At 44.2% G+C, this 27,963-nt stretch overlaps 2 protein-coding genes across 2 annotated transcripts in view; one reads left to right on the top strand and one right to left on the bottom strand.

Annotated features, from left to right (window-relative positions):
• nell2a (neural EGFL like 2a) overlaps nt 1-17,436 on the top strand; it is an 80,794-nt gene extending 63,358 nt beyond the window's left edge. The window contains exons 16-20 of the mRNA XM_052060702.1: nt 5,673-5,813; nt 8,481-8,674; nt 11,722-11,898; nt 15,672-15,896; nt 16,815-17,436. Of these exons, the coding sequence (XP_051916662.1) occupies nt 5,673-5,813; nt 8,481-8,674; nt 11,722-11,898; nt 15,672-15,896; nt 16,815-16,856 (779 nt within the window). The 3' untranslated portion in view covers nt 16,857-17,436. The remainder of the gene's footprint in view (nt 1-5,672; nt 5,814-8,480; nt 8,675-11,721; nt 11,899-15,671; nt 15,897-16,814) is intronic.
• A 3,919-nt stretch (nt 17,437-21,355) lies between these two features.
• tmem117 (transmembrane protein 117) overlaps nt 21,356-27,963 on the bottom strand; it is a 31,262-nt gene continuing 24,654 nt past the window's right edge. The window contains exons 6-8 of the mRNA XM_052060731.1: nt 26,129-26,288; nt 23,800-23,929; nt 21,356-22,110 (exon numbers count right to left, since the gene is read on the bottom strand). Coding sequence (XP_051916691.1) covers nt 21,371-22,110; nt 23,800-23,929; nt 26,129-26,288 — 1,030 coding nt within the window. The 3' untranslated portion in view covers nt 21,356-21,370. The remainder of the gene's footprint in view (nt 22,111-23,799; nt 23,930-26,128; nt 26,289-27,963) is intronic.

Raw genomic sequence — 27,963 nt, 5'->3', positions numbered from 1 at the left:
CACTGGACTACCGGGCTGCCCTCCACGTTCCTCCCACCCCCAAAAAATCAAAATAACATTATTATATTTTAAATCGCTTGTGTTTGAATTCTCATCACAACGTAGGATTTCAATGTTGTGCGCAAACAAGTTGAAATGTTCTGATTTCAGATTGCGCCTCATGAAACTGTGCCCCAAATAATGATGTCTCATGCGATTTGTCTCACACACACACACACACACACACACACACACACACACACACGGACAAAACATCCACACAGCACATTGCGATCCTAAATCCAAGCGATGAAAGAGAGAAGGTTGAAATCATGCACTTTTCTAGAAGATGGAGAAGTTAACGCCAGTGGGCTGCTCTGTCACGATGTCTCATACGTTGAAGCGTTTTGCTCTGCCTGGATAAGCTGGTAAAAACTTGAAGTCTACTCATTGTTTTATGAGCGATGTACCTTCAAGGTGTTTTTTTTCTCACTGTTACAAGCTGAGCGTTGCCCTAAATTATTATAAATCCGGACATACGAGGAGGACATTTGATAATCAAACACAGAAGACCATCACAAAGCTGCAATGATGTTTGTGGTTTTTCGCAGAGGATCAAGAATACATGACTTGAGTGTCATATGCTCTCTCTGCATCGCGGTTATCGCCGGGCAACGGCTCATTTTCCCAATTGAGCCTCAATTAGAAATTTTACGATACACCCGATGTGTGACTTGCTCTGTGAATTAATTAAAGTCAATGTACCGCTGTATATTTCGTGAGTTTCGGTCCTGGGTGAAGGGTTTGTTTTTGGTTTTTTTTGGTCCTGTGTCAAACTGCGGCATGTAAATCTCACACGGAAATAGTATGGGAGACGTATCTAATAAATGGATCATATGAACATTGAGATGAAAGCGAGGAGGGGTAAAGAATCCCCTAAGACATAAAAACTACGGAGAAGAAGGAGGCAACTTTGCTAATGAGTCTTTGAGGGCAAACGCGAGCAGACCAAGCATTTGCATTCGACTCACAAATCCCAAAGCGACAATACGATTACCAGTGTGGCTTTGTCAAAAGGGAAAGCGACGCCGATGCGTTTCATATCACGCGCCGCACCCCGATGAAAACATCCCCACCTCCCACCTGATGCCCAGCTCGTGAATATTTCAACGCCGCAGCTCTCTTCCTCCCCTCTGAGGCCTTGTTTAAGCTCGGGCGGCTTATTTAAGCGCCATAATTATGTATTCATTATTTATTTAGCAGCGGCCTTAACAAAGGGATCCATCCATCACTCGTAATTAAGCGTGCCTTTAATGAGAGGTTGCGAATGGCGGGAGCTGTCGTTTAGCCCTGAGCAACCTGCTGCCGTACCTGGATGGCGCGTCTCTCCCTGGCGCGGACTTCAACTCGTTGCCGCTTCACGGTTTCTGTAATTTTTGCTGCCATGCCCAACCTTTGTTCGATCAGCGATTAACTGCGCAATTGCGGCAAACGGTTAGCTAACATGCTAACATGCCTACACCTCGAAAAAGCAACTTCTATTTGGAAGAAGGAAGCACAGTCGGCTTCTTTTGTTTCTGGCGACAGCCTTTCGCAATTGCAAATATTGGATCGGAACCCATTGGAATGGAACTCATGTTCAGCAATTTGCAGAAGGACTCACCGATTAGTGGATTTTTGTGTGGCCCAAAATGTCACAAAATGCCGCCTAGCGCATGGCCTGTAGGAATGTCGTAATTGGTGTCAAGGTAGTATTATGAAAGTGATGGCATGTTGAACTTTGAGACAACGATCTTTGTATTTTATTTATATTATTTATTATAATTTTATTTTATTGATACATTTATTTCATTGGGACAGTGCACATGAACCAACCCAAGAATAAGCCGGACTTAGCACAAATGCTAGTTTTCTGCCGTAGTCCCATAGCAGGTTTCTAAAATAGCACAGTGAGACACATAAAAAAAACTTTAATTTAAGACCACAATGACAGAAATAAAAACCAAATAGCTCAGGAAAGAAACAATTCAAACAGTTGCAGTACTCAATTACAAGGCAAAGGACCAGGACAGACAAATCACTTAAAACTACAAATTCGTTGTCCAGAAGCTCACTGGTTTGTTTTCATTTTTGCAGGAGGGCAGGCTAAATTTGGCGTGGGCTAAATTCGGCATGGGTTGTTAGTGGAAGTAACATTGAGTCTTCGCCGCAAGTGCATATACTCATGCACATCTGGCCTAATGAGTTCGAAATGATATTTTACAAAATGGGGATTGTAGTTGGTGGTTTATTTAGAGTTGAAGGTCTTCAGATTGACAATTATATTAAAAAACAAACAAAGAACTAGGGTGTGGAAATACGGGGCAGCGCTTAGCCCCTTATGAACCATCATTGCCAAAGACGTGCATGCCTATTATGCTCAGCCGTCAGTTTAGCTGTACTCTGATCCTCCACGAAAAAGTCAAATCCAGCTCCAGAGAAGGTTCCCTGAGAATCAACAGTCCTTGTCGTTCCTGCCGGAGTCTTATCAGGCGTTCCTCCGTGGCAGTTGGAAATCAGGCTACAGACAGGGAGGCGGGGGGGACCTCGGCGTGTGGCGCCCGTCATGAAATCCGCACAGAATGTTGTGGCCCGATGCGCCAGTCAACGAACAGAGCAAGAAAGGAAATCTTTCACTTTCCCGGGAAAGGCAAAGGACGACAAAGTGAAGCAGGTCAGCAAAGACGATGAAAGGATGAGATAAAAACTAGCGGGCGGAGCACAATAAAACTGCCATTTTTTTTCTTCTTTAAATCCTCAAGGCAAACTCCAAGGTTCAACAAAGGTGATAACTGGTTTTGCCTTCAACGCGACAATGACAGAGAGCTGATGTAAAAGCGACACATCGAGGAAAGTGGAAGCAAAGACAAATGAGCGTCCGTTCGGTGCTTTTGACTATATGATGGGAGAGGTTGCCGCAACGAAGCGCTCGTTTCGAGACTGCCACTCGCTGTAAGCACAAGACAGATGACTTTGGAAAGGCGTCATTCGTCTAGCTGGCTGTCATTCCATTTTTCGACCAACCATGACCTCGTTCTCGTCTTACTACGTTTTCATGACCTTGTTTTCTTCTCAGGGTTACCTGGAAATAAACAATTATTTGTGTCAAGCTTCTGCCCCAACAATTTTTGAGGCATATCGTGTCAAACTGGATAAAGCCACTCTCGATTGTCAGACAAACAGAATTACACATTGTGTATGAAAAATAACCAAACGACTGTCTGGAAAAAAAAAAAACACCATGCGAGCTAAATGCTAACATACAATGGAATATGCCATTGACATGCTAATGTTTACCATCTCTGTGAGGAATAACCAATATTATTTTTAGAAAGTTGTGAAAGTCTTTGTGTGTCTCGATGTGTGTACAACACTGTCCCCTAGTGGCTGAGGTGTGCACAACAGAAGCAGCAAAAGGTGGGGCTAGAACAGATCAATGGCATTTCCATTTATTTCAATGGGGTCAACTTATTTGACGTGTGCATTTTGTGTTTCAAGCATAGTTTCAGATTGAATTCAACACAATAAGAGCTCACGCGGGGACTGCTGTCGACCACAGCTCACGCCTAGACACTCAAACGCAAACGCTCTCTTCATGTCGTTTCTGAGGTCCCAAAAAACACAACATATACTTAAACAAGCCGACGTGGTTCTGCGCTAATTGTAACTGACGTGCCCCGTGCGGATGAAAGAGAAAATGACAACACTTTTGTCGCCGGTGTCACCCCGCTACCGGCTGAAAATAATCCAATTTGCATATTTTTAAACACAGCTAAATCTTATAAATAGCTCAAGTAGTGAGACGAGACTGATGTAATGCACCTGAAGCCCTGGATTTTTCTTGAGCCATCCGGAGAATTTAAATTCCATTGAATTCAATTGATTTTTTTTCTTGTTTCCCACCCCCCCCCACCCCCCACCCCACCCCGACCCCACCCTGCAACTGTCTCAGACAAACGTAGGGCACTTTTAAATAGATAAGGCCCCTAATCTGCGGCAGATTTGATCAACACTTAATCTGCCGCGGAAATTCTATTAAAAGGCTGAGAGCTCATTAGCCAATAGATCTTAATCCCATTAGCGGCTGGGCGGCGGGAGACCCTCGGCGGGAGGGCCGCAGGCAGCCTGATGCGGCGAAGGTCACATGCCACACACTGCCATTATTATAATGAGAGCGGGGCATCATGCATGGTGAAAAATGATTGGGGAAAAAAAAAAGTCACATTTAATCGCCACACATCTGAGCCTGTTGGCTTTTATCGCCCCCCCCCCACCCACCTCCCTCACCCCCACGATTGCCCCCACCATGGGCCTGGCCCTTAGTTTAATTAAATGCGGGCTGGCATCACTCGAAATTTGGTCTCTGTTTTTTCGAACCATCAGGGCTCTGCTCTATTTTTGTCCGAGTGGATGTTTTGTCTGTGAATGTTCAAAGTGCCTGAGCGTTACGGAAACTTGAAGGGGGTGTTTGCAATGAATCCCTTGAGGCACAGCGGTTACTACAGTGGACAGTTTATCATGTTATCAGGTTGTAGGGTGCATGAAAGGGCTTAAAAAAAAACCAACACTTCATCGTCATAGTCACAGTTGATCGGTTGTTTTTTTTAATCATTTTAGATCAGACAGAAACGTTATAATTAACTTGTTTCTCCACTTTTTTGCATTGTTTTGTAAAGTGGTTGTGCCGTGAGATTCCCCCCCCCTCCCCCAGCCTCTCCCCCACAAGAAGTCTATGCCGCAGCTCAATAAAGGTTGTGAAACACTGATTGAGAGGCATAAGATAAGGCCAGTGATGATTTTTCAGGCACAACTATCAAATTGTGCCTATTTTTAAAAAATGACAATGCGATTTTAATTAAAAATCCTTAAATTTTAATGACCAAATGCTTGATACATTTAAATTACATAATGACCATGGATATATACTGTATGTGTGTGTGTGTGTGTGTGTGTGTGTGTGTGTGTGATAATTACTAAGAATTCAAAAAATATTGTGTGATTACCGGTAATTAAAAAAACATGATTTTAAGAAAAACGTTTTAAAATAATTTTAAAATTTTGAAATATTACTCAATTGTAATTTTTGAGCAAACAGTTTTATAATTTTTTTTCAAGAAAAATAATCAGAATATGAAAAAAAAAATGAAATGACTGCTGCAGTCATATTCTGCTCTGCCAATATAATTTTATTGTGAACTGATTTTAAAGCATTTGTCACATTTGCGGGAGTTCAAATGTCAAACGGCTCTCTTTCTGAAAGCTTTCTTTTCTTTCTTCTTTCAAGATTTCATCCAATTTTTATTGCTTTTCTCCGTCTCGAAAATTCTTAAATGTAACATTTACAAAGCCCGGCGTGATGTCACACACAAAGAAGTTTTGAGATGTATTTTCCACTGTACTTTTTTTCATTTTTTACTTTGTTGTCGCAGTGTTTGATTCATCCGTTGCCATCTGATATCGACACGCACGTCCGTCTTCACCAACAATGCAGCTGTGCCTTAATCAATCAGATAAATGTCTCTCCGATGCCAGACACGTTTGCGCTATCAAATTATGAACGGCTCAATGGCCAAGATGCCCACCGGGCCGGAGGGTGAGGAATACATTTTTGTTTGTGTGGCGATGTCTTCTCGTCATGTCCTTCCCTTTTTCAGATATCGACGAGTGTGCAAACGGCTTTGTGGAGTGCGATAGTAAATCCACTTGTGTCAACTTGCCCGGCTGGTACCACTGCGAGTGCCGCGACGGTTACCATGACAACGGCTTGTTTTCTGCCAACGGAGAGTCGTGCATCGGTGAGTAGGTCCCGTATGCGCAATGACAATCTGGCACGTGGAACAAATCTGTGAGTGGGCAACCAGTGGGGGTGGGGGGGTGGGGGGGGGGCTCCTTCTCGCCATTCAAGAGATGCGATGAGATGAGGTGCATACCGGCAACTCTTTGGAAGTTCCCCCTTTTTTTCCCCCAATCAATGTCATTACATTGATTCTTTTCAGGTTAAAAGACGTGTGACGAAAGTTTGCCGTAATGCTCCAAGGCAGTCCCCGCCCCCCCATCCTTTATTTGGCCAAGTCACATTTTTGACATTAGAAAAATCTTATGGCCCATCAACAAACAAAAATTGTCACAAATGGTATGTACTATCCCACAAAATTGTTATATAGACTACTCACATTTTTTTGTAAACGTTTTATTTATGGATGTTAAGTGCAGTTTAAAAAAAAAAATTGGATTCAAGCATTTGAATACCGATACCAAGTAACCGATACCACCAGTACTTGTGACACATACAATGTCCCTTAGATCATTTCAAAGAAAGACCTTTCATTTATTTCTGACAAAAGGAAGAACGGTCACTCTGCCACACAGAATATAAGTTCAAAATGAAACAAGTCACTCTGATTTAGGATTCATTTCTGATAAATTAACACAAAAAAAAGCAAAATAAAACTGACACCTCCCAGAATTTTAGTCTTTGTTCAAAATAAACTGAAGTGCAAAATAAAACACATTCGACTGTCACCTGCTGAGCAAGACGCTATGAATAGCCCATCTCAGAGGGGCGACCATTTTGCCACTTGCTGTCGACTAAAGATGACATCACAGTTAGAGCTCAGAGTTTGGTCACGTGACATTCGCAAGCTGAGCCCTGATGTCGCCGTCGCTGACGCCACTGTATTGTGCTGTCGATGGGGCGTGTGTCGAATCCCGGGAGGCCGGGTCAATCGTCATCCCCCGCCGGTCATACGCCCCATGTCCGTAGTCCTACCTTGAAAGTTTACAGAGATTCAGGACACTTCTTGGTTCTCGTGAACACCCAAATCTCGGGCAAAGGGCCCAAGCCACCTTTACATGACCTCGCCTCCTAAATCCCACCACCCTCTCGTTAACAATATAACCAAACATTGAAGAGTGCGCCGCGCATTCAGTCCTTGTTGGGTGCAAATGAGAAACAGTCTACACCCCACAATATGTCCCCTTCAAAAAATCTTTTTGAAAGAATTCACCCGGAACGCCTGAAATTGCGCCTTTTCCAGTCTGTCGAAAGCCGTGTCAGCTGTCAGGAGGCAGCCCACCGTTCCTGACGAACATGCAAGCGTTTCCTTGTAACAACAGTGCTGGTGCCGCGGCGCTCGTTGACCCCATCCTGCCTCTGTCACTTTGAGTTCACGGAGTGGGTGGGTTGGCAACACGTCAAAGGGAAAAAAAAATAAATCAAGCTTGAATTTTCACAGAAAAGTAGATTACATCACGGGCAAACTTATTGGGACTCTTGGAGGAATATACGGAGTTGCCTTTCTTTTGCAACTGCAAGGGCTTTCACACGTATGTATGCGTATATATGTACGTACCTGTAGATGTATATACGCACCCTACGTAAGTATATATGCATCTATGGATGTACGTACCATACATATCTATTTACTGTATGTATGTAAGTATCTATCTATATATGCACGTATTGTATATATCTATATACGGTGTGAATGAACGTATGTATTTATATATGCATGTATTGTACATATCGATATACTGTGTATATGTATGTACATACTGTATGTATATATGTATGTATATGTATGTGCGGTAAGCACATATCTATATACTGTACGCATATACCGTATAGGGCGGCCCGGTAGTCCAGTGGTTAGCACGTCGGCTTCACAGTGCGGAGGTGCCAGGTTCGATTCCAGCTCCGGCCTCCCTGTGTGGAGTTTGCATGTTCTCCCCGGGCCTGCGTGGGTTTTCTCCGGGTGCTCCGGTTTCCTCCCACATTCCAAAAACATGCGTGGCAGGCTGATTGAACACTCTAAATTGTCCCTAGGTGTGAGTGTGAGCGTGAGTGTGGATGGTTGTTCGTCTCTGTGTGCCCTGCGATTGGCTGGCAACCGATTCAGGGTGTCCCCCGCCTACTGCCCGAAGACGGCTGGGATAGGCTCCAGCACCCCCCGCGACCCTAGTGAGGATCAAGCGGCTCGGAAGATGAATGAATGAATGAATATACCGTATATATCTATATACTGTGTGTATGTACGTATCTATGTATATATGTATGTATGCGGGTATTTGGGTTGAGTGAACGCTGGCACGTTTTGGCTGCCGCTGCTCAACCCGTATTGTTTTGTGTTTTTTGTTATTGTTAAGTGTCCTTGGGTGTCTTGAAAGGCGCTTATAAATAAAATGTATTATTATTATTATTATTATGCACCGTAGATATCTATATACTCTATGCATGTATGTACCATATATAGGTATGTATACATGTACGTATGTATGTACGCACATGTGTATATACTGTATACAATGGGGGGAATTATTCTTTTTTTCTTTTTTTTTTTTAATTCCCTGCTGAAACTGTAAGTTGATTAGTATCATCGTACGGTATCCCTCGCAAATATTCAGATGATTGATCAATTAACTCAGGATCATGACGTCGTTATCGCCTTCCTTCTGGCGAGCAGATATCAACGAGTGCAAGACGGGCAGGAGCACGTGCGCCAATGACACCGTTTGTTTCAACCTGGACGGAGGCTACGACTGCCGCTGCCCGCACGGGCACAACTGCACCGGCGACTGCATCCACGACGACAAGGTCAAGCACGGCGGGCAGATTTGGGTGCTGGATAGCGACCGGTGTTCCGTTTGCTCCTGCCAGGTAAGAAAACACACAACAGGAGGCGTGAAAAAAAAAAATTGAGCCGTTCCTTTGCGTCAGGACGGTCGTTGAGTCAGTACTTTCAGTTTTGTATTTATACCTCTGACGAACACAAACAGGATGACAGGGGAGGGGAGGGGCGGGGGGAAACAATGATGCTGATGATTCAGGATGATGGCCAATCCTGCAGGTATTTGAGCAATGACATGAAGTCTTTTATTGTATGTACTCCAAACCCCGGAGGGAGAGACGTTCCTCTCTCTCTGAACAAAGAAGCTTGAATGATGCATCCGCTACCGGGCCAATCAGCAGTAAATGCCAACTTGTAATGTCCTTTTTTTTTTTTTTGTCCTTGCCACTGAAACAATCAGTGACATTTAAAACAATACGCAGTGCAGAAAGAACAAGGTTTGCAAATTGTGTCGCGTTGTGAAACCTGCAAGGTTGCAGCTCGTCATCTCTTTGTGTGGGCACGGGAGGAAGCGCATCATGACGATGCACGCGTTTTGCAATCCAGAGCAGTGGCCTTTCCAGAAACTCTTTACAGATGAATTCATCCACTTTCTAGAGCACTTTTCTTGATTCTGGTCACAAGTCAAGGGCGCAAATACGCAAGGGTAGATGACAATTCATCATTTGCATTTGTTTTTTGAGCAATCTTGGTGCTTTTACAGTACACCTATTGCACTGTAATGCCTTCACGTGTTGGGAAAGGAGAGCCACGCTCACAGCTGATGTATTTTCCGCACTAAAAAGGCGCACCTAAAAGCCTTCCATTTTCTTAAAAGCGCACAGCGGGCCTTAAAATCCGATGCCGCTTGTGTATGGTCATTACGGTAATATGCCAACCTCAAAATGGTTCCTTTCTCGAGACATAAAAAAGTGAACCGTGTCGTTGCTTAATTAAATACGTTTGACTGACATCTGATCGTCGCTATATAAATCAGGGTGTCGTGTAGTGTTCTGTTGGAATTTCCTTGAGCGTAGCTCCATCTAGTGGAGGTATTGTAGATTGCGCCTCATTGCATTCAATGCGCTTTTTAGTGTGGAAAATACAGTACGCTTTTCTCGTGGTAGCTGCTGTCGACCGCAGCTCACGCGAGAACACTCACGCGCATGCCACACCTTTAGGCCCCGCCTCTTTAAGGCACATCTCTAACAAACAAAAGCTGTACAAATACGTGCAGTGTACTTTTTGCGCTTGGCAGTTTTTTTGGGGTGTGCGTGTGTATTTGAAATACAGTATCTTGACAATGAAAAAGTGGACTTTCTGATGTGATGCGAGTCACTCCAATGCCATGCCTGTCAGGACTGGAAGGTGATTATGGCCGGATTAGTGTCGGTAGCGAATGATCAAGCAACAAATTATTCATTTGATGACAAAGGAGCAAGCCAGGAGTCCTAACGGAACGGGTCGTATTAATTGATTTGCGAGATGGAAGGGCTGCCCGTCAAAATTAGTCATACCGAGCGCTCGGCGTAAACAAGTTATTGTTTGCGAGTCGGCGGGCTGGCGGGCGCGGCCGGAAATCCAAAGGATGAGATGCGGCGAGAAGCGAGTGGACACGGGCCAGATGGAGGACGCCGCGTATGCAAATGGTTGATGGTTTCAATCTGGTCGCCGTCCCCGGGTGGCCTCCGTATCGACAGCTGCTTCGAGGAAATTAGCCTGGCTGTTTTATGGACACATACGCAACACTACGCAACACTTTGCAGGGGTTGTCCAACCGAGGTCTTCGGCACCGCGCAGAAGGAAACCTTTCTCATTGACGTGAAGCAAGGCCGAAACTGATGAAATGATGACTTTGCATTGAGAAACGGCACAGTTTTTGCCTTACAGACGAAGAAAAGGAACCACGATGTCATCTAAACATGTCAACATTTCAGCCGACAAGAACTTGCCTTTGAACTTGAGAAAACACGTTGCATTCATTTTCGTACTTTTCGTCAGAATTTGAACAATTCAACACTTTATATTTTGGTTTATATTTGATGTTGATGCTCCGAAGAATCTTCCGTACCGCTTGATCCTCACTAGGGTCGCGGGGGGTGCTGGAGCCCATCCCAGCCGTCTCCGGGCAGTAGGCGGGGGACACCCTGAATCGGTTGCCAGCCAATCGCAGGGCACACAGAGAAGAACAACCATCCACGCCCACACTCACACCTAGGGACAATTTGGAGTGTTCAATCAGCCTGCCACGCATGTTTTTGGAATGTGGGAGGAAACCGGAGCACCCGGAGAAAACCCACGCAGGCCCGGGGAGAACATGCAAACTCCACACAGGGAGGCCGGAGCTGGAATCGAACCCGGTACCTCTGCACTGTGAAGCCGACGTGCTAACCACTGGACTACCGGGCCGCCCGCTCCGAAGAATGAATGAAACAATTGTATTGCCCTTGCGCATGACACACAAGCGCAGTGAGGAAAAAAAAATCGATTTTTCAGTTTCAATCCAGAGCGGCACGGTCAGCGACCGGTTAGCACGTCCGCCTCGCAGTGCAGAAAACATTTTAATATGTACATTTTAATGGAGATGCTTTGATCAGAGAGCAGCCCGGTGACCTCAGAGGTTGTGGCTTCGATTCCATCTCCGGCCTCCCAGTGTGGAGTTTGCATGTTCTCCTCGGGCCTGCGTGGGTTTTCTCTGGGTACTCCGGTTTCCTCCCACATTCCAAAAACATGCGTGGCAGGTGAATGGAACACTCCAAATTGTCCCTAAGTGTGATTGTGAGCGCAAATGGTTATTTGTCTCTGTGTGCCCTGCGATTGGCTGGCAACCGGTTCAGGGTGTCCCCCGTACGTAAACATTACAGCAAAACTCAAACTTGCACCTGTGGGTGAAAAAGTAGGTAGTTTTATTTTCATTTCTGTTATTTCTGTATTTATTTTTACCTGAGTCCGACAATGTGTGAAGTAGCAGTACTCTTACGTGAGTGCGATTTTTGGCCAGTCCAACTGTCTTTGTCCGTTTGTGACATTTGACAAGAAAGATCGCCGAGTGACGATGTGGACTGCCCCGTAGTTTTCACCTTTTCTTCCGGGCTAGGCCGGCCAGGTGATGTGTCGCAGGATGGTGTGCGACTGCGACGACCCCAACGCCGACCTCTTCTGCTGCCCCGAGTGCGACCCGCGCTTGAGCAGCCAGTGTCTGCACCAGAACGGAGCGCTGACCTACGTCAGCGGCGACACCTGGGTGGAGAAATGCCAGCAGTGCCAGTGCCTGGTGAGTGCGTGACTGCAAGCGCTTTCAACTCAGCCACAAATAACACACGAAGCGGACGTATCGCACAAAGTTGGCGTGCATCGTGGGTTTTTTGTTGTTGTTGTTGTTTTTTTTTTAAACCACAGCTCCATCTGCGGAGGGTACATGGCTCCAATCTAAGCAGAATGTCGAAAAATTTCAAATCAATTCTGACTTCACGACTACTTTTTTGTACTCTTAAGACTCCCAGGTAATGTAAAACGTTAAATTGCTGCCACAAACACTGCTGTTATTGTAAGAATGCTAATGCTAATGCTAATAATATTAATAATGATAATGATAATTATAATATAGGAATTTTCCTGTGGAAGAAAATAATCAAAAACAGAAACTGTCAAAGCAGCCAATAAATGTACCGTATTTTCCGCACTATAAGGTACTTCGAGGTATTAGCTGCACCTTGAATGAATGGCCTAATTTAAAACCGTTTTCAAATATCGGACACACCCGCATTATAGATCTGGTCCCCGTGCCTTGGGTTTGTCACCTGTGGAGTACAGAATTAGAACACAAGTGAATTAAAGCGGAATACAAAGCACGCTCATGGACGGCAGAATTACATATGCAACACGCTTACTTTGCGATCTCAAACTGCTTCAAACAACAAAGCTAATGACGGAAAAGTGGTTAGGACTGCACGACTGACCGTGTTTTTATGTTATGTGTTGTGTTTATTATTTTACTTTGTTAACAGTTTTGTTAAGCGCTTTGTTACAGCTGCCGCTGTTGTGAAAGCGTTATATAAATCGGCAGGTATTGTATTGTATAAGGCGCATAGAAGATGCTATAACAGTGGCTGAGGTTGCGTTATGCATCCACTAGATGGAGCTACACTAAAGGGAATACAATATGGCGCTTTCACAACCGCTGCCAAAGAGAACATTTAAAATACTATGGTCAAGAAATCAAAATATTGATCCATATATGAGGCGCATCGGATTAAAAGGCGCACTGGCGGCTTTTGAGAAAATGGAATGCTTTTAGGTGCGCCTTAGAGTGCGGAAAATACGGTACTTACCGAATACCATTATAGAAGTCGTGATTTACGTCATCACTTTGGCAGCTCAACATTAGCGCAGATGTTTGCGCTCAGAGGTGTTTGTAGACGGCCCCGGGGGTGCCCCGGGCAACGAAGGATGGTATGGTGGAGGCTCTCCCAAAAGACCAAAACAACGAAATTGGCTCCATTTTTGTTCTTAGAGTGTTTGACTGCATCATTGCAGTGTCTGCAGAGGTTGCCACTTGTGTCAGCGACAGGGACCGATATCAGCCCTCAACTAACAAATCGCTAATCGAGGGCCCGTTCTAGGAGATCCCTGACATGCTGCTTTGTTAGAGCGCCTTCTTTTGTCACCGAAACGTCTCTCGAGCCCCGCTTCAGCTTCAGTTGACGTTACAGTTGTTAACGCTGCAGTCGCCATAGAAACACCAGTGAAGACGAGAGTTTCCAGTTTTGGCGAGGTGGCCGGCAAAGGTCGACAAAAAAAAGTAGAAAATGAAGCTTTGGTCAATGGAGCGACGGAAGAGGAGTTATTATCGACATGTAAGAGGATTCCAAATGACCTCGTTGCACTGTTGTGTGTTTTGACGGGCCCAACATGACACCGGACAATTCTGCCGAGTTAAACAGCAGGAAGAAGGCGACTGTGGGAGGGGCCAAGTTTTGTGTTAGTCAAGCTCGTGTGTTCCGAGGCTTCCCGGATCGCCGCGTGACTCTCACGGGTCAAGCGTCCGCCGTTTGCCTTTTTTTCTCTCACTTTGACCTTTTTTCCGCTGTTGTTGACAGAGCAGGTAGGCGGACCCATGAGGGATTCTGGATAAACGCGTGAGAGGCAAAGTCACGTTTGACGTGCCGCTGTCTCTCTCCCCGTTTTATGTCTGTTTTATGTCTGCGAAAGCATGCGGGAGGGGCATCATTTAAATAGAATGTCAAATCAAACGTCTTTGCATTTTGCGTTATTTGTGAGCAAAGGAAGCAGTTTGCCGAGACGATGCGATGTGATTGTTTCAAACACACAAAGTCACATTTCCTTTGTTTGATGTTTAGTTTGACAGTAAACTTCAACTGGGGTTGGCAACAGACTCATCACACTTACTGCTTACCTGTTGCTGAGCTGAGTTCACCGTCATTCGACTCAGCATGACTTAGATTTGTTCTTGATTTTACTCTTTGGTGCTTTCTACCGTCTATAATAACGATTTGTTTTACTGCTTATTGTACATGTTAAATTGCTCCATGTATAGCACTTTGTATGCAGCGATGACTGTTTGAAAGTGCTCTGTAAATTGAGTTGAGTTGAGTTGAGTTGAGTCACCAAACATCGGTTAGATCTCAAGTTTTTGCTTGAAGGCAAACCACAAAAAAAAAAAAAAAAAATGGAAGGCTTGTATCCCGAAAAACTCACACGTCAGGTAACTTGTATCTCAAGACCCCAACGTAGTTCCATAATGAACTTCTCATGGAAATTTACTGGTAACCTGACAAGAGAGTTTCTCAGTCTTTTGCAAACCGAGGGATGGTCAACCTTCTTCTGAGTCACTGGAAGTGCTCTGGCGCCTCTTGTTAACGAACATTCAAGAAAAAGTCAAGAATGGATTGCCGCCGAGGCGGTCCGGCCTCAGCGGGGCGGCTCACCCACCAGCCTCCACACATATGCATAAGCACATGACATCCATCATGCGGGGTCCGGCAAGACGCTCGCCTTTAAACCAGGAAGCGCACACATGAACAGCTGGCGGTTTGCAATTTCAAGGGAATGGCCAGATAATCAAAAAGCGTCCCGCTGTGTCTATCTGTCCACCTGCAGCTGTGTAAGCTCGAAAAGGGACCTTGATGGCGAATGTCAGCGGGTGTCATTGAGTAGACGCGCTGCGCAACCTGCAGTCTGACATGAAGCATCGGGATTTTGAGGAGGGACACGTTGCTTGAAAATAGGCGCATGTGACTCGACTCCGCTTGTCAGTCATACGCAAAAGACGCCGTCTATCTTGTGCCATGATAATAATGTCGATGTCTCGAAATCATCCACACTCAAAAAGTTCCACGTCACACTCTGTACACATGCGTGTACAAATTTTTACATCATGTTTAGTGTAGTCACTCCTCTCACCGGTTATATCGTTTTGCTATCGTCTTTTTGGACCTTTTTTTTTTTAAACATATGAACACTTTACAACATAAAACAAGTTTCACAAATTTTCCACCCCCACCAAAAGACTAGGCAAAAATTGGTTGCACTTTATTTTGCGGATTTTTCTCTCTGTTGTAAAGCGAAAGAAATACTGTTGTGTTAAAAAACAGTCCAAATGATTCTGGCTGAAGTCCATCTCTGTTGTTGTAAGTGTGGATGGGACCGAAGGAGATGTTAATTTATTCATTACCGGATATGAGTTTTATTTTATTTGTTTTTATAAATTGGCTGATTAATCAGTTCATCCTGCCAAATATGAGAACCAACATCCTCAAAAAAATCTGTATCGGTCAGGCCCTAACTGAATGTCAGCTACCAGGAAACGGCTTGAGAGGTTATCAGGATCACTGTGATTACAAATAATACAATTGTAAATTCCTGACTAGAATATGCACCGAAATATAATCCGCACCAGCAAAACCGCCCTCTTTCCAGCATAACTTCCTTGGTGGAGGTAACAAGCATCTGTTGTTGTTTGACTGTATTCACCCCGCCAACCCCCCCCCCCCCCCACTCCTCTGTGTTTGTGTTGTTGTTGCGTAGCAGGGGCAGGTGGATTGCTGGCCTCTGCCGTGCCCGCCCGTCGACTGCGAGTTCACGGCGGTGCCCGAGGGCGAGTGCTGCCCCCGGTGCGTGAGCGACCCCTGCCAGGCGGACACCATTCGCAACGACATCACCAAGACGTGTGCCGACGAGCATGGCGTCTCGCGCTTCAGCGGCTCCTCCTGGGTCAAACACGGCACAGAGTGCACCCTGTGCCAGTGCAAGGTAACAACAACAGGGGAAAAAAAACACATCCCAAACTAAAAGGCTATGACGTGAGACTCGGTCCAGTAGGAAAATTTTACACCTTGTGCTTACACCTGCACAAGGCACTGATATCCACTGCAAGGTCATCGTTCAACTTGTTTCATTTCAAGGTGATTTGCTAAGTTCACCAAATAATGGCCAAAAAAACACAACAACGTTCAACTCCTCCATCCGTCGCCATGCAAAAAGCAATTTCTAACAAAAAAAAATCCAAACATTTGATTGAACAAAAAAATCTGACATCACCCCCTTTACTAATACTTTTTCAAAATCTCAATAAAAGAATCTGACGATGTTGACCCTCGCCCCAAAAAGACAAAATTATTTTTTTACACAACACTAACATCTCTATTCAAAAATAAGTATAAGAAACTGACCAAACTAATTTAACAGAAGGAATCATATATTTAAATACTAATAATAACAATAATAATATTCTTGCCAAACATAAAGAATTACCCACAAAAATATCTGACTCCCAAAAATAATAACAATAACTAAAAATATATTTTTTTATAACAAACATTTATCTTGTGAAAACAACCAACAAATCGTCAAAGAAAAAGGCTGTCCAACCAAATAATGCATTTTCATTAAATTCTGACAATTTACCAAAAAAAATCACTTTTTTTAACCAAAAGGTTTTTTTAAACAAGACAATGACATTAAAAAATAAAAAATTGTAAACCCCAAACTCTAAATTTGCACTCAAACATGTGACAATTCAAACAAAAAAAAATGTTTTTTTTAAAAATATATTTTTATCACAATAGACCGAATTTTGACCAAATAAACTGACATTCTAACCCCACAATTCTGAAAATTGGACTTGTTTGTTCTTAAAGCGTATCGCTTTTGTTGCCTTTCTGTTGACAGAACGGACACATCTGTTGCTCAGTGGACCCCGTGTGCCTTTAGTGGCTGTGAAGGCACCTGTACAGCATTCTCCATGTAAATGACAAGAGAAAGAAAAAAAAACAGAAGACAAAAATACCACCACCACTTTAATGTCTCCTCACTGATCTTGAAATGTACTGTTTCATTGTCAATGCCAGCCGGTTTGGTGCGTTCATTAAAAAGAAAAAAAAGAACAAAAACAACAACAATCGTCTTTCTACAAAACATTTATGACAGCTAACATGATGATGATGATGATGATAATGATGATGATGATAATGGCCTTCACTCTTTGTTTACGCATCCATCCACATGAACCTTGTAAAATATGAATATTAACTGGCATGGTTGTGCTTGATGTCCAAACATTTCTTTTTGCAAATTTCTTAACGGATAAAATGATGATGCTGATGATGATGACTCTTTAGAAGCCTGTTAGCGGTTTTTTTTTTTTTTTGTCACTTACTAACCAGTCGTCAGTACTCTGTGTTGTTTTGTAGCTTTTTATTGCACTACTCTTTTGGTCATATGTTTGTGAGGTTTTTTTTCGTTCTTTCCCAGCTTGTTATCGTGTAGTAGTCAAATAAAGTATTTCCATTTACATTGGCCTTCATGTGTGATATTGACCCGTATTTTCATGACTATAGGTCGCACATTGAAAGTCTTCCCATTTTTTTTCTCCAAAATGGATGGGGCACTGAATTCCAAAATCTGTGATTGTTGCTTCGATGAGCACTGCGATATGCGGACACAATGTTTCTATCGCGAAAAGGCGGACGTAACTGAGGGCGGCTTGCGGATGATTCTTTGAGGAACACATTTTAAATATAGTCAATTGCTTGCTCTCTTTGCAGGTTTATTCCCTAACGCCTTTAAAACTGCGGTGGTGACACCCTCTGAAGAAGAGCAGTTTTTAATAAATCCAACTGACCATTTTTAAGTAAGATTTCGAGAAACTCGTTTTTCTCCAATTGACGTTTTTAACGTACAAATAATATTTTAGAGAAACATCAGTCTGATTTTAGGACGAACCATAGTACAGAGACAGCTCTTTTAAGGATTTTAAATGATACCATGTGTAATGCAGACATTACATCATTTTGTTTGATTTATTGATGGATTGATTGTTAAACGGGAAGGTAGGCGTGAAAGAGGACGTAGGCGGATATAATGACGTTACGTTAGTGGGCAAAACAAGGTCGGACCCCGGAAAATGGCACCGATGAAGAGACACGCCTACGAAGCACAGTTTAAACTTGAAGCGATCAGTTACGCGGAGGAACATGGCAGTCGAGCAGCCGCGAGAGAATTCATGATCAACGAAGCAGGAGAACGAGCTTTGCCAAGTTTAGAAAATAAAGCCGAGTTTCCGAGGAAACAAGAAGCTTTCATTTTATGAAACTATCCACCCGGGCACGGATTACCGTGGCGCAGAAACTTCCGGTTGGCTCCAAGGAAACGTTTGCCACCTTTCGCTTTTACTGCCGTAAAAAGATTGCCGACAAACACATCCGGCCCAACATGGACGAGTTTCCGCTCACTTTTGACATCCCGGTGAACGACCTTGTCGCGAGCAATCGACTGTTATCTTACTTGGTTGCCAAGGTCGTTACCTTGACACTTCCACCTTTTAAGAGAGACAAGGAACTCTAACCGCTTGGCATCGGTGTAAAAACAGCGTTCAAAGTGAATTTTGCCAGCGGCGTGGGAGCAATGCATGACAGATGGCGAACACAGTTTTACAAAAACTGAAGGCAGCGCCGGGCTCAGTTTGCACTGATGTTCGAGCTTTCAAACAAGCCGGCATCATTTTTTTCGGAGCCGCACAACAAAGAGACACGCTTTGACAATGACGGGATGGATCCCAGCATGTTCGGTTGCGAACTTGCCCTGCTGAACAACTTTGAACTTTGAACAGCTGAACAACTTTGAGTGACTTGTGGATGAAGATCCAAAAATGTGAGTATTGTGTTAAATACTTAAGCAAAGTACCACCAAACTCAGTTTTGCTTTTTTATAAAACATATGCTAGCGTACATGCATGATACCGTATTTTTTTTTATAGCTAGCCTACGGTTTACCATCCCTGCGTCCAATAATGCAGTGCATGTTATGAATGTGTTAAATATAAACAAAGCACCTGTAACGGAGTGTGCCTCTTAATGCGGTGCGCCGTATGGTCGTGAAAAAAAAAACAGTATTTTGCAGTTACAGATAATGTTTAAATATAAGAAGACTTTATTAATAATAATAAGAAGAATACCTTTTATTTATAAGCCACCTTTCAAGACACCCAAGGACCATGAGCCCAACACAAATAGATAAAATAGAATGCTAGCTAGCTATTTTAGATGGATAGACAGATTAGATATCAAGTGTGTGTGTGTGTGTGTGTGTATATAAAATACAATTAAACGTTTATACATAACAGGAAATTTTAAAAAAGTGATATATACATGCAGTATATTCACAAAAGCAAATAAAATATATTTAATGATTAAAAAAATGAATTGTTAATGAGTTTATGAAGAAAATGCATCTTTATTTGGGCAAATAATTTTTTGTTTGTCTAAATCGCACATGTAAATGTGTTTAAAATATGTCAACATATCCATCCATCCATTTTCTGAACCACTTATTTTACTTAATTTACAGCATGACATTATGGTGAAGTGGACTTCTGTGTGATTTTATTATTATTTTTTTTAAACTTTTGTTCTACATTTAAGATACAAAGTTGATATTATTTCCACGTTTTCTGTCTAGCACCACCCTGAGATTGACCAGAGATCACTGTGAACAATCGGTAGAAAAATGTACAAATTTATTAGTTCAGCAGACATTTTGAATGCATAAAAAAAAAGACAACTTTTCATCTGCTTTGGATTTGGAAAAAAAATTGACAAACAAGAAGAGATGTTGTTTTACTTTGCCAACATATTAAAGCCTCCTGCAAAATGTTCACTTGTAGAACACCAATGTCTTCATAGGGCCGTTTCATGTTTAAATTACACAACCGAGCGCTTCCAGAATATTATGGGAAATACAGCTACCTCTTTACCCCAAGGACACACACACACACACACACACACACACACACACACACACACACACCTAATGAAAAATACGTATAGGCTCTCCATAGCAGACTGATGAAATTTCTTTCAAATGTTAAGACCTGCAAATTAAAGAATATACATAATTGTGAATTTAAATGTGTGTGTGTGATTTTTGTTTTAAGCCACAGTAGTGCCTCTTGATTTTGATACATTATTTTGTTTGTCTCCTTTTAGAAGTGAAACGCATTTGAGAATATTACGGTGTCATGCGTTGAATGCATTATAATTTAGATGCATGCAAAGGCAAATCCTATTATTGCACTGATGTCTATGAGTAATACGCTTGTTATTCAATTAGACTCTTTTCTGTATGAGCTGGCCACAAATGTATGCAAATTCGTCTTTTAGCTGGGAGGTGAAGTGGGGGGGGAGAAAAAAGAGAGAGAAAAATGGCAGAAAGCAGTCGAGCGCATATAAATGTTGCAGCGTTTGAAGTACAATATTAAAAAGTAATAAATGTGCATCCACGTTGTAAGACACCGAATGGGGTCATCAAAGACAAAAGCAGGCACTTTGGAGCAAGGCAAAACTGTGTCTTCACTTTGATGGAGTCGGCTGGCATAAGATGGCGAAGAGTCCACTTTCCGCGGTACGTATAGCAGGCATTTTGAAAAATATAAAATTTCAAATACATAAATAAAAACAGAGTATACATTTCAACAGCAAGAATATCTTCAGCGTAAAAAAAATATTCCCTAGCTGCAGTGGAGCCTTGGCATACGAGTTCAATTAGTTCCGTGACCATGCTTGTAACTCAAAAGATTCAGAGCTCAAATGGTCTTTTCGTTCCAAAAGTATTGAAATGGCAGGTCACTTCCTTTGTTTTTATCGCGCACTGACAACATTCGGTTTTCAGACCAAAAGATGAATAGAAGACAAAATAGAAGATTCCAGCTTTGGAAGGTCTTACACTGGCCAAGTTAATCACTGACAGGTAAAACGGATAGTGAAGGGAGAAACCTCCAGAAACAAACAAGAACTGGGAGCGGCTGCGGTAAAGACCGGGAAATTGCATTTTAAGTTGAAAAAAAAAACCACGAGTCCCATACTGTGATTACAGCTTTGAGGTGAAGTTGGCATGAAAATGTGTCTCAGAGGACTGCAGCAGATTCCAAATCGGACATCTTCAAGCACGATAGGTTACTCGCATAGGCTAAGACTTGCAAAGTGCATAAAAAGTTAAGGCAGGGCCGTCGCTGCGGTTGGATGAATGGGACCAGCGGGGATCAAGGAATAGGCCTCGGTTGTAAGGCACTCAAGTATTGGAAACGCACAAATAAATCACAGCAGGCACCGTGCCAAAGTTGTTTTTGGAAAGCTCCACCAAACAGTTTGGGTTTCAAAAGAGTGCAGTAAGAAAATATCGGTAAAAAATGCTACGTGGCTTGCTGCTTTGACCAAGTGCGGTCGGCAAGGTCATGGCGACTGTTGGGCGACGTCGTGAGAGACGTTGGTTTCTTCGCGCGGCTCAGCGGCGTCATGACTGATCCCGAGCCACAAGAGAAACGGAAGGTCGTGAGAAACGTCCCATTCCTCGGGTGTCTCGGGGTCGATATCCACGACGGGATGTTCCTCTTGCGCTGCCGCGGAGATGGCGTCGCTGGCGGGAGGCGTCTTGGCAAAGTGCACCCTGTCCAAGAATAGCGACACGGGCGTCCCTGAGCGCTTCGGGCTGTCCGAGTCGCCGGTGTCCCGCGGTTCCTCGAGGGTGGCACCCACCTCTTTGCTGTACTCGCACGGCGACTTCCTCGTCATCCTCTCGTAGCTCGTGTCTAGGTTTTCGGCAAAGGGCTCCGGGTCGGGGAATCGGCCCAGCAACCAAATGAAGAAGCCAAAGGAGAGGAACGCCAGCACGCTGGGGATGAAGGCCAGGCACTTGATTTGCATGCTGGCGCCGATGTAGCGGCTGTTCAGGGACAGGTCCTGCTCCATGTAGGGCCGGTTGGTGATCGGGTCCACGTTTTTGGCCCGCCACTCGTAAGTCAACGTGCTGCGGTTGAACTTCCGAAGTGTTTCGGCCTTCTCCACGTTTAAGATCTGCTTGCCGGGCCCCACGTACTGACCGTACTCATACGGCTGGTAGAAGATCTGGTTCTTCCACATATTCAGGTCCAAAATCATCACCAGGAAGATGACGCCGTAGTTGAACCACTTCCCTGAGAGGAGACGCATGATGTTAGCCCCTTGAACGCCGACCGTGGAAAGCAACTTGTTTTTGCCTTCTGTGCCTGACATTTATTGTTAAAAGGCAGCAATTTTTACATGGGAAGAAAATCTGAGGGCACACCACTAAACTGGGGCAAAACGTGGATACACCTGTTCATACGTCGCGGGCATAGATACGTTTGGTTGTATTGTGAATTCTTTACAAAGACCCGAATCTCATCGTGAATTGGTCCAAAAAAACGAAACCAACTGGCAACAATTCCCAATATCGCAAACAAACCCGCAAGACTTCTCAGAGAGCTAAACGGAATCTTGAGTTTTATAGTCTGAAAAACTTGCGATTTCAGAAAACTTTAATTGGAGAATTATTGAAGCTAGGCCTTTACACAGTGCCGCTGGCAGACTTACGTGGACAAATGAAACAAAACTGTAAGCTACATGGTCTGTGGCGCATTGTGGTTCAGGGCTGCTTTGACACCGCAGGGCCTGGACGCATTTCTACCATCAAAGGAGAAATGAATTCCTGCGTTCATGATAACTTATGACCACCTTTGCCAACTGTAGCTCAAAACAGGACAGGTGATGCAACGGTCAACCATCAAGAAGTTGAGCTTTAAAGGAAAAACACGGTCTCCACCAGGTTGAATACAGATGCAATTTCCTTAGGTGCGGATAGGTGAGTGTTTGTTTCGTGGAAGGGGGCGGCGATTTGGGTGTCTCGGGGTCACCAGTGGAGAGCCACGACGAAATGAGTGAAAGTAAGAGAGTCCTTAAGAAATATAAGTGACGGAGAGATGCGGCTTGCAGGGAAGAGCCGAACGGCTACATCAAGCATGTCCAAAGTCCGGCCCGGGGGCCAAATCCAGCCCGCGGTCGAATTTCATCCGGCCCTCGGCCCCTGTCATAAAATCAGTGCCGTCTGGCCCGCAGGTTGGGCGCAATGGAACACGTGTTGCATTGACTGAGGTCTCGTAGACTGGTGAGTGATGTTTCGTAGAGGACTGCTTCCCTCTAGTGGCTAAATGAGTAATAGCATTCATTAAATGAGTAATAGCATTTAGACACTAGAGGGCATCACTCACGAGTTAACAAGACATCACTCCGTGTTTATATTGACTGATATGTCATATTTCAAATGATCCTTGCAGTTGTGGATATGTGTATTGCTTGTTCATTTCCCTGTTGTTCGAGTCAAAGGTTTTGTGACTATTGAAAAGTCATGGTGATACATTTTATGTTTCAAATCAATCAATTTGCACTCAGGAGACTTCTGTTTAAGAAAAAGTCAAGTGAATAAGCAGTTGCATGTGATATACCTGTTTCAAATGAACCAAAATAAATTCTTAAGATTGTTGAAATTAAAATAAAAATGGAAATGTGAAACAGACTGGCTTACTAAAATTTGTTGAACAATATTGTTTTTCAATGTAAAGAATGTCAGCCAAGGTCGGCCCCCCGACATTTTACCACATAAAATCTGGCCCCCTTGGCAAAAAGTTTGGACACCCCTGGGCTACATGAAGGGGAAGCAACAGCGCGGTGAGTTCGCGAACGGATGTGCACACGAATCCATTCAAGTACACCCAAAAATAAAATTTAAAAAAAAAAAAAGCGAGGTTGCAAGAACAACATATTCCTTTCGTTATAGAGCAACTGCGATTTTGACAAGACGTCCGTACCTGTGATATGAATGCGATACTCCTCTTTGATGATATATTTGCAGACGGGAAGTTTGAAATTCAACTGCGCCGTGGACAGTCCCGGCAAATTTATATCCATGTTCCCCATGAAGTGAGGGAACTCCCAGTCCTGCACACACAAAACACAATATTATATCGTCTGAAAATGTATTTTTTAATTGCTTGTGTCGTATGACAGTAGAGCAGCTGGGCCTGAAGAGTGACTGCCCTCCCGTCAAGGGTAAAATTGAACGACCAATTAAGTCTTTTGGAAACTGCATTACTGTTTCTCGGTCAAGGAACAGGCCAGAAAGAGACCGAGAATCATAGAGCAGCAGTCTTGACGAATGCATCAAAAGTCATAAACAACTTTTGAATTAGCCGGCCAGTGTTCGCTCCGGTCAAGTAACGGCCATTTTCAGAATGCATTTCAATAAGGTCAAAACGCACGTCGTCCATTCCTAGTGGGCACAACATGTGTTTGAAAATTGGAAAGTTGATTGTCTTTTGTGAGTCATGTCATTGTCATGATTCATGCACGAAAGCGTTAAAATTCATCAAAACACGCTTTGGCTGACTTGAGTGCGTGTTACGATATTGAATGAACACCGCATGGTAAAATTCTGCGGCCCGGTGGTCCAGTGGTTCATCCATCCATCCATCCATCATCTACCGCTTATCCGGGGCCGGGTCGCGGGGGCAACAGCTTTAGCAGGGAAGCCCAGACTTCCCTCTCCCTAGCTACTTCTTCCAGCTCTCCCCGGGGGATCCCGAGTCGTTCCCAGGCAAGCTGGGTGACATAGTCTCTCCAGCGTGTCCTGGGTCTTCCTCGGGGTCTCCTCCCGGTGGGACATGCCCGGAACACCTCACCGGGGAGGCGCTCAGGAGGCATCCGAATCAGATGCCCAAGCCACCTCATCTGGCTCCTCTCGATGTGGAGGAGAAGCGGCTCGACTCTGAGCCCCTCCCGGATGACTGCGCTTCTCACCTTATCTCTAAGGGAGAGCCCGGACACCCTGCGGAGAAAACTCATTTCAGCCGCTTGTATCCGGTCCAGTGGTTAGCGCGTCGAATCCCTGTGTGGAGTTTGCATGTTCTCCCCGGGCCTGCGTGGGTTTTCTCAGGGTGCTCCAGTTAAGTCTTAGAGGGAGACTTAACTGGAAAGATGAATGAATGAATGAATATTTTAACAATTCAATGGACTGATTTTAATGAGCTTGATATATTAAAGTGGAACTTTTTCAAAGTGGCCCTTGCATCCTTCCTTTTTTTTTTGTTTGTGGCCCTCCGAGGAAAAAGTTTGGGACACCCTTGCTTGGGGCCATTTTTTTCTCTCCGTATACAAGTCTCACTAACTTTGCTGACGGTCTGTCACAGTATCTGTGTTGGCGTCCTCTAGAGAGAAGGTTTTTGGTCAAGGGTCTCCCATAGGTATTATTATAGCTACCAGTACGTCCCCCCCTGGTCCTGACCGTCACATTCCCAACCGCATGCGCGTTGTGTCCCTCACGTTTTGTTTCATCCGCAGCGGACTGATAAGTGATTGCCGTGGCCGCCGGGGACACAACGTAACCGACTGCAACAGGGGATGCTAACGTCAGCATGCGTTATTTGTCATTTCTAGCCACGTATCCGAAAATTGCACAATAACACGGGGACCCATGTGGTCTTGACTTGGCACGCGCGGAATCCCAGGTGACCCACGAGGGCCCGCTCGGGCTGACGGAAACGCATCAATCGCAAAAACGGCCTTTTAAAGAAGCGTGAAGTGGAAAAGGGGCATCATTAATCAAGGGAGGATGATCCAAATCGTGGTTTTTTTTTTTTTATTCATGCTTAGTAGCCACTCTTTCGAGTTGTTGTTTTTGTCCGGACAAACACATCTGCATATTCATGAGCCATAGCGAGACGGGCCCCATTGATGGTCCTGCGGGAGGCGGAGCATTTGCGTTCGCGTTTGTGTGGCCCATCTTGTGAGCCATCATAAAAGGAAACGAAGGCGGCTCACGTTGTAGGGCTCAGTCGGGGGGTTCATGTCGGGTGAGAGGAGACGCAAAGGGCCACAAACAATGGTTGTGCGCCCACATAGGGAGAATATATTTGCGAGTCCTGCATGTATTTGTGTTCACGCCGGCTGAGAATGATCAAACGCGCCGCTCTGTGCCGCAGCTCGTCATTGATGAATTGGGAGAGGGGGGATGGGAGGCCGGGATATAGCGACGAGATGGGTAGCGCAGGAAAAAAAAAAGACCAAGAGACGTCCCAGCGACACTTTTTTTTTTTTTTGTGCGCGCGTCGTTTTTAATTGGCCACCGGGGAGCACTCGTACCTGCATGACAATGAGGAGGTCGAAGACCAAGATGAATGAGGCCAGGAAAGCTCTGGAGACCTCATCGCTGGGCAGGAAGCCTAGGTTCAGGCAGTCCCAGCAGATCCAGTTAGTACTGATGGCGAGAACCACCACTGACGTCAGGGAGAGCAGCACGGTCCTGCGGCGCGTTTTTTGTGAAGTAGAAGAGATTTTGTGAATGAATTAGAGAGGAAGCCAACCTTGAAAACAAACGCTTATTTTCTCCCAAATCCAAACGAGATGAGGCGCGCATTTATTACATCCTGAAAGAGATGAAGAATGAGGGCGCTACAGAGAGTACAGAGTTAATGTGGCGAAGAGCAAAATATAGCAGATAAGTGGTCCTGACAAGATGAATGAAGTGCAATTGCGCGTACTTTTCTTAACAGCGCACTGACTATAAACGGCACATTCGCGCAAGACTTTTGTTTCCCCCCCCCCCCCCCGCCCATCTTGTAAAAATATTCCGCCATAAGAGTGGACGCCTGTCTCCACCCCCTCTGAGGCGATTGACGACCAGTAAATCTGAATTTCAAGTGCTGAATTTTCAACTCCCAATGGCATTTCATCAAGTGCAAAACCTCCTCCAGGACAGAATCCCAATTTGGAGCATGAGCATTACCGATATTGCAGATATGGAATCTCATGCTTATGCCTGAAATATCCATTCGCGGAGAAATTCAGGAACGATAAATACAAATTACCGTATTTTCCGCACTAAAAGGCGCACCTAAAAGCCTTCCATTTTCTTAAAAGCTCACAGCGTGCCTTAAAATCCGATACGCCTCGTGCAGGTCATTACGGTAATATTTTGACCCCAAAATGGCTCCTTGCTTGAGACATGCTGACAAACTGAAGGCCATCAGTTACGCGATTGGTTACACAGTTGAACACGGAAATAGAGCAGCGGCAAGCGAATTCAACGTGAACGAGTCAATGTTATAACTCGCTGGTGGTTAAGTGAACTGTGTCGCTGCTTTATTGAATACGTTTTGCTGGCATCTGATCGTTCTGTTGGCGTTTCCGTGAGCGTAGCTCCATCTAGTGGATGTATTGTAGATTGCGTACACCCAATGTATGAAAACAATGACAAAATAGGTCATTCATTGAAGGTGCACCTCATAATCCAGGGCGCCTTTTAGTGTGGAAAATACGGTACATAACTTGACTGGAGCACAATAAAATTAGGTTTGCAGCCCTCTTAGGTGTATTTAATCAAATACAACAATAAAAACAATCGTCAATCTAAAATATTGGTTATCATCCAAAATAAGTTGGATAATATTGTCAATATCCAGTTAAAAGCAAACAATTACAACCTGTCTGTCAACCTATGATGCCGATTATAATCCCTCATCATCAACATTTATTAGTGCTCAGTGCCACTGATCACCTTAAAAAGTGTTTTTACACCCCCCCCCCCCCCCAAACTTATAGCTTGACGAAAACACGTTTCATTGCAGAGGAGCAATGTTAACACAGAAACAATTCCAACAAACGTTCCCACACAAAGCCTTGTCAGAAATGGAGACGGACTTTCTTCTCCCTGGCGCGGGGCGAAACTCAACCCAAGTGACAGAAACTGCGATCCTCCAATCTGTCGGCCCTCGGGGGTCTGCAGCATTTGTTTAGCGGTTATTAAAAGGTCACGACGAGAAAAAAAAAAAAGAATACAATGCCAGGATTTGCCATGTGACCTTGCGATGTTCATCCATTTCCCCTCCCATCTTTCTCATTTAAAGGTGCTGACACCAACGATGAACGATTAACACGGCTACCGGCCGCTCGGAGCCCTTTGATAGTCTGTGGATGTA

The sequence above is a fragment of the Hippocampus zosterae genome, chromosome 3 (genome assembly GCF_025434085.1).
Source record: "Hippocampus zosterae strain Florida chromosome 3, ASM2543408v3, whole genome shotgun sequence".
Taxonomy (NCBI): Eukaryota; Metazoa; Chordata; class Actinopteri; order Syngnathiformes; family Syngnathidae; genus Hippocampus; species Hippocampus zosterae.
Note: the sequence above shows the minus strand (reverse complement) of the source record. Positions and strands in the feature narration are given on the sequence as shown.